General features: G+C 43.2%; 1 protein-coding gene across 1 annotated transcript; it reads right to left on the bottom strand.

Annotated features, from left to right (window-relative positions):
• Positions 1 to 1,664: 1,664 nt before the first annotated feature.
• PCYB_071600 (hypothetical protein) lies at positions 1,665 to 6,055 on the bottom strand (the record flags this gene model as incomplete). Its single annotated transcript, XM_004221557.1, has 2 exons — positions 1,665 to 5,449; positions 5,695 to 6,055. The coding sequence occupies 2 exons, from the start codon at positions 6,053 to 6,055 to the stop codon at positions 1,665 to 1,667; spliced, it is 4,146 nt and encodes a 1,381-aa protein (XP_004221605.1).
• Positions 6,056 to 7,038: the final 983 nt, after the last annotated feature.

Genomic DNA, 7,038 nt, shown 5'->3' with positions numbered 1-7,038 from the left:
CCGCCAATTTGCGAAAAGGCGGAAGGAATAATTCGAAATCACATTAAAAAAAGGAGTCGGCTGGAAAAAAAAACAAACAAACAGACAGAGAGATAGATAAATAGACAGAGGGATAGACAGAGAGAGAGTAAGGTCTGCTGACCAATGGGTATATTATTTGCGCCATAAAGGTTAAAAAAAAAAAAAAAAAATATATATATATATATATAAGATGCCAGACATGTCGACTTAAAAACGTTTGCTCCATAAAAAGGGTTAAATAAGAAACTAAGTAATGTGTGCGTGTAGGTGTGCTCCGATACATTGTCACACTGCATAGGCAAACGGTTATGGTTCATTTTTGTGTTGGCGTGATGTGTAGGAAGGTTGTGCTCGCTCGCTGGTTATCCGTTCGCCGGTTACCCGTTCGCCAAATTTTTTTTTTTTTTTTTTTTCGCTTCGGTAATCATAGTCCTTGCAGTATCAGGCACATGTGCGGTTCGCAGTTGGCAATAATGGAGTTCTTCAAAAGGGGAATGGAAAAAGAATAAGTAAGGGGTGAACATGTGGGCACGTACATATGTTCATACTGTGCGTGCTCACTTTTGGCGCATGCAACGGTTTTACTTACGCATAGTGTTTGGAGCCTGAGGTTGAAGTTATTGGCGCTGGGGTAGTAGGATTCCAGATTGGAGCACTTGACAACTGCGGTGGGGGGGGGAGGTGATGCGAAATGGTAGTTGTAAGTCGACAGAGGGTGCGGACATGCGAAGTGGTAGTTGTAAGTCCACAGAGGATGCGCGATGTGGAGTAGTCCCAATTGGAGTGATGTCACACAAAGGGACCTCCGAAGGAACGAGATGGTACACTGAGCTATCGCGCGCCGTAACTCGCCCCGCCTCTTAGCACATGCTGCACTTGTAGTCTCCTTGGGGACTCACCGCTTAAATTGTTGGGGCAATCCACCTTCTTCCCTTTGCGCTTGAGGGGGTTCCGCTTGGAGTGGCCATACTTCACTTTGAGCGAGGTGATATTGAGCTTCTTGTCGTGCTTGGTGAAGATGTAGAAGGAGTTCTTGGACATGGCCTGGGGGGGGACGTGGTGAGGCGGTGAAGCTAGGAAGCGGCGAAGCTACGAAGCTACGAAGTGGTAAAGCTACGACGCGGTGCGGTGTGCATCTCCCAACGCGCACTCGCTCCCGCGGGGGCCTACCACGACGCTGAGGACGGTGAGGGGACGCAGGCTTATGCCGAGGGAACGCCTCTGTATCAATTTGAAGCGCAAGGCGCACTGATAATATTTGTCAATGCCGACGAAGGAAAAACGATCGCAAGTGCAGACGTAGAAGGGGTACACCTTGGAGCGCATTTGCTCAACATAGCCTTCGTCAAAGTAGGAGAAATTACGAGCAAGGTCATATTTTATGATATTTCCTGGGAGAGTAAAATAATGAAATTGATGGTTACTTGGAAGATGTAGTATAGAGATGTTGTAGATGGATATAAATTTATTGTCTTCCCTTATGTTGAAGAAGGACTGAAAAATTTGATCCAAGTTGTGTCCAATGGTACTAAGTGCTAAAAAAAATTTATGACTTTTCACCTGACTGTTGTGTAAGTATCGATCGAAATGATGAAAGTGAATTTTTTTATTCCCTTTGACGGAATTGTAATTTTTTAAAATTTCTACATCGACATTTCTGTAATTCGAAAATGCTTCCTTAAATGCGGAAATTTTTCAAAATAAATATTTTTCGAAATGAACAGTAACAACTCGATTAAGAAATGGAAGATATTTAAATGTGTTTGCAAATTGTAATACTTTTGAAACTTACGAACACAAAGAATGATCATTTCTTGTAATTTTTTAATTCGATCGAGATGGTACGTCTTCAGCATAACGTGTATGTTATCACTTAAGGATTTACAAATACATATTATTCTGTGCAAATTTATTAAATGCTCGTTTACATTTTCGAGGAAAACCTTTTCGTAGTAGTTTAGGATCACTTGGAAGTTGTTCATGCATTTTTGGAGTTCCTTTTCGCTAAACTCTTGTAGAAGTAGCAGGAGATTAATTGGGCATTTTTGTTCGCTGTACATGAGATAGATATCTTTGATCAAGGAGGTGTAAATTTCTTCGTCACTTAATTTTTTTTTTGGGATGACATAGTTCAGTTCGAACTTTTCAAAATTGTGCATTGTCTTTTTCTGTACCAGGAGTTCGCAGCTCGTGCATATGTTCTGCCCTCGGGGGACGATGAATTTTCGGCTCCTGCGGAACTGCTCCTCCAGTTCGCCTTCCGACAGGGGCAGGTCGTCGCCGTCGCCGTCGCCATCACCGTTATCGTCGTCGTCGCCATCACCGTGATCGTCGTCGTCGTCATCACCGTTATCGTCATCGTCACCGCCATCGTCACCCTTCTTCTCCTCCGCTGCTTCCCCCTTTGCGGGCCGATGTGTGCATGCCCCTCGTTGTGCGCTTCTACCGGGACGTGCACTGCCGCCTCTCGGCGCACCCCCACAACTGCGTTTCCCCCCTGCAAAGACGATTGCCTCCAGTCTGTTCGCTACCCCTTGCCTATGCGCAATTCCGCTACCTTTCCTAAGGAAGCCATTGCTGACCCTGTTCTTTACCGCTCCCCTTCGAAGGGAAGCGGCTGTTCCATGACTATCATCCTTTTCATGCTTTCCATCCACACGGTTGTAATAACATTTCGCGCTGCTACTTCGGCAAAGGGGCGTGCCACACAGGCTTCTATGACTGATGCTTTTCCCCTTCCCCCTAAGCTCCACACCGTCGGCGCCTCGGCTGTCCTTCATATTACTTATCTGACCTCTTGCAGTGGTTCCTTTTTTTGTGTCCATTTTTTGCAGACAATTGGTTGTGCTCTTCGGCCCTTTCGAGACATCTTTGGATTCTTTTTTGATTACCTTGCTTCGATGCCCCGTGGGGGGAAGCGTCCCACTTGCGCTGCTCAAGCGCCCATTCATGTCGCTGGCATATCGAGTTGTGCCGCTAACACATGGAGCCGCGCCGCTATCACATCTAGTCGCGCCGCTAACACACCCTATCGTGGGTCCCCCTTCGTAGCTGTTCAGGACCCCCCTCTTTATGTTCTCCTCAAACGGGTCTTCCTTTTTGGCGGCGCGCCGTGTGCCTCCAAAATGGGCCTTCAAACAGTCCTCTGAGAATTCCCCACTTGCCGCATCGAATTGATTTCCCATAGCCGCCTCCCCCCCACTGTTTATCCATGGGATCGCTCCATTTGTAGCTCCTTCGTGTAGAGGAGGGTCCTCCCCCCGATCTAGATTCTTCTCCTGATGGAGCACCTTCCCCTGCTCGGAAACAGTCACCTGCCCGCTAAGAAACTTCTCCTTCGAGCATGAGCAGCAGATCGTGTTGTCACTTATCATCTTTTTTATCACATCGTAGTAGCGAGCGAAGTCTCTTTTTTCGTTTTCCTTAAAAAATAAGTTGTACAAATTTTCGTCAAAATTTTCTCTCCGATTTTTAATATATTTGGAGAAATAAACCATGGTCCGATCTTTGTAATAAAATTTCTTAAAGTGACTATTTAATTCGACAATGCTTCGGTAAATTTTATGCATTTTTTTGTACTCATTAAATTTTGAGTACATTGTGGACATTTGCTTATATATGTGAAAGATACTCTGCAGGATGTTGGAGGAGTGTAAAAGGTAGAGGACTATTTTTTCCACTGATTTGAATTCTTTTTCCACGTCTCCAAATTTTTGCATCCCCAGAAGGCACATTTTGTACTTGTGCGATGGCAGTGTAAGTTGGTTTGCCTTTTCTTTATTCATGATGATTTTTTTTAGGTTGAATTTGTTGCGTCTTCTTTGGGGTTTGCTGTCCCTTTTGGCTTGACTGCCCGCTTCGCTGGTCGATATGGTGGACGACAGGCTGGCCTCTTCGCTGGGCGGTACGATGGACGTCAGGCTGGCCTCTTCGCTGGGCGGTACGATGGATGTCAGACTGGCCGCTTCGACGCCCGCTTCGACGCCCGCTTCGACGTCCGCTTCGATGCCCGCTTCGACGTCCGCTTCGATGCCCGCTTCGATGCCCGCTTCGATTCCCGCTTCGATTCCCGCTTCGATGTCCGCTTCGCTGGGTCGCCTCCAGCGGCGGAGCTCCAAGCTGGAGAAGCGCAAGTACTTCCGCTTCACATGTACGTAGTAGTTCACTAAAACGTAGTGCTGCTCATTCGAAATGTAAGATTGCTTGATGTCAATAACGAGGTCGTTGAAGATCCTTTTAATGATACTTTCTTTTACGTCTAAATGGTGAGGAAAGGAAAAAAACTCAGTCCCACCCCAACTGTGTACATTCAGACCAAGACGGAGATTGTTAACCCTGCTCATTGACGTGTTCAAGTTATTCATTTTGGCTCGATGGCAATTATGTTTTTGCGATTTGACAAAATGCACACATGCGTACTTATTTTGCGCTTTACATTTTTTTATAAATTCCTTTTTAAATGCCTGAACAATTTTATTTTTAAGCTGAAAGTACGAATTAATATTTTTATAAAAATGGTTTAAAATGTTGCACTTGTAAAATATAATTTTTAAATTCATGGAGCATATAATGTTAAACCCTACGTCCAGGCTATGAATAATATGCACGTTGTCAAAGTAACTGAAAAGGTAGTGATAGCCATTATTTTCTGTAGATTTATTTCTGTTATCTTTTTCTACGTTAATCCAGAATATGTCTACAATTTCGAGCGGCATTTTTTCGTACTGTACGTTGGAATTTAATTCGTTCACTTCTCCATATTTTGCAATCCGCTTCGTCGAGGGGATGCAGGAGAAGTAATCACTCATCTCTTTTTTTAAGCAAAAATCGTAATTTCCGAAGATGGGCGAATTGGATTTAATGCTCACATCGGAGTATTTTTCTTCCATCTCGTCACCATTTGCCTGGTTATTACTGTCTGTGTGTGTGTCGCTTTTTTCTCTCTGCTTTTTGGGCCTATTTATTCCACATCCGGTTATCTCCTTGGACTGTTTATTCATGTTGCAATGACTGGCTTGCCTGATGGAAACCCTTCCGTTGGGTTGATTTTTCCCCTCTTTTTCGTTTCCTACAGATCTGTACCTCCTCGCTGTTGTGCCGCTCTTTAATACATTCCCACTCAGGACAGGCCCCTTTTTGTTTTTTTCGCTTCTCATAATAAAGTTGCTGCTGAGCGACTGCTTTCTACTTTTTATGTCTCCATTTTTGCCTGACCAGGTCAGGTGATTTTTTGCACCCGTTAATTTTCCGCTATTCGTTTTTTTTACATTATTGTTAAGAAGGGGTACAACTGAATTTTCCTTCTTCGCCATTTTGTCACATTTAAATCGCTTTGTGGTATTTTCACTTGGGGTGTTGTCTTTCACTTGATGTTCGTTATCGGTGCGGGTACAGCTGGTCTCTTTTTTGCGTTTTCTTTTGGAGTAGTCTGAACGGAAAAAAAAAAAAGTGCAATATAGCTAGTTGCACACAGCGATTGCATTTATTTCAGGGGTGAATACACAGGGGAGATTCAGAAAATTAAAAGTGCCATCTGTTATGTGGTTCTTTTTTTCTTCTCATTGTATCATATGTCACATATTGCGTATCGCGCATCATGTAACATGAAGTCTCATTTGATTGCATAACGGAACACATCGTCACTATTTACTTCCCTTCCCCCTCTCGTCTCACCATTTTTTGCGGGGACACCCCCCTTTTGGGAACCTCTCTTTCTCCAGTACAAGCAATGCATCTCCTCATTTTTGTACACAAGGTTCCCCTTCATGTCGAGGATGTATATGCTGCCATTTTGACTCGTCACGCAAATATACTTATTGCAATGATTTATGTAAACTTTGTTTATGCTGTCTGGAATGGTCTTTCGAAATATTTTCTGCATTTGGTTGTTCGCGCTGAACAGCTCTAAGTTATAATCATTTTCGTAATACGTGATGATGCATATGTAATTGTTGTCGTTACTTATGGTGGCAAAAATCATGTTGGCTCTGTGCAGCCGCCTGCAATTGATTGCATTTTTCTTTTCGCTCGTCATTTTGGTTTCAATGGGGTGAGGTTAAAGTGGAAAGAAGGGAGAACAGATAAGGGAGGAGTCAACAAGAAACAATGCAAAAAAAAAAGGTGACCAACCTGCTAGTCAACAAATTTAGCAACCGAATAAACGCACAAAGGTAGCAAAGTGTTGCGTATTTTTCCAATTTGTATGTTCTCCTTCACGTAGGTAACGTGTATACGTATATGCTGTGCATCCATCTGTTGCGTTATTACTTTGTAAATTCATAAAAAAGGAAGAAAAGCACGAAAAAAAAAAAAAATTGACACGAATGTTAAACAAACGAATGACAGAAACAACACCTCCCTGGGAAGGTCAAAATGAGACGCTTAGAAGGAGGTGGCAAAAAAAAAAAAATTGCCTTTTTATGAATTGTCACAAGGAAAACACGACATGTCGTCCGCTCCCACACTCGTTTGGCAAAACATAACGACGAATACGCATTTGGTTTATTCGAACGGTGTGGAGAAGATTAAGCGGTGTGTTGTTTCGTACTGTGTTGTTTCATTCCTACGAACTGGTAAAATTGCGCAGTGCGCTTTACGGATGAAGAAACAAAAAAAAGGGAAGAGGTAGCGAAATGAATAGGGTACACGCGAAAAAAATAAAAAAATAAAAATAAAATAAAGAAAAAATAAAGAAAAAATAAAAAGCGCCTACCACGTGCAGTCGCACAGTCCCTGTGGAGGAAACACGCAAAAGAAGCAGAGTGCGCAGAACGAACGTGAGCAAACCCTTCATTCGCAATTTGAAGACTGCATTTCGAGCGCTGTCCTCTCAGAGCCACGCGCATACACACTCACGCACAACAGACCGCACATGTAGATTGCCATGAAGCATTTTTTATGATACGATTCAAGTCATCATATGAATAGACAACAATGATAGATTCAAAATTGTTGGAAATCAAGACGAGGGATAGAATGAATTCACAAATTGGTCATGTGTATTGAGCGGTATATACG

The sequence above is a fragment of the Plasmodium cynomolgi genome, chromosome 7 (assembly GCF_000321355.1).
Source record: "Plasmodium cynomolgi strain B DNA, chromosome 7, whole genome shotgun sequence".
In the NCBI taxonomy this organism is placed as follows: domain Eukaryota; phylum Apicomplexa; class Aconoidasida; order Haemosporida; family Plasmodiidae; genus Plasmodium; species Plasmodium cynomolgi.
The sequence above is the reverse complement of the archived record's forward strand: the minus strand, read 5'-3'. Positions and strand labels throughout refer to the sequence as shown.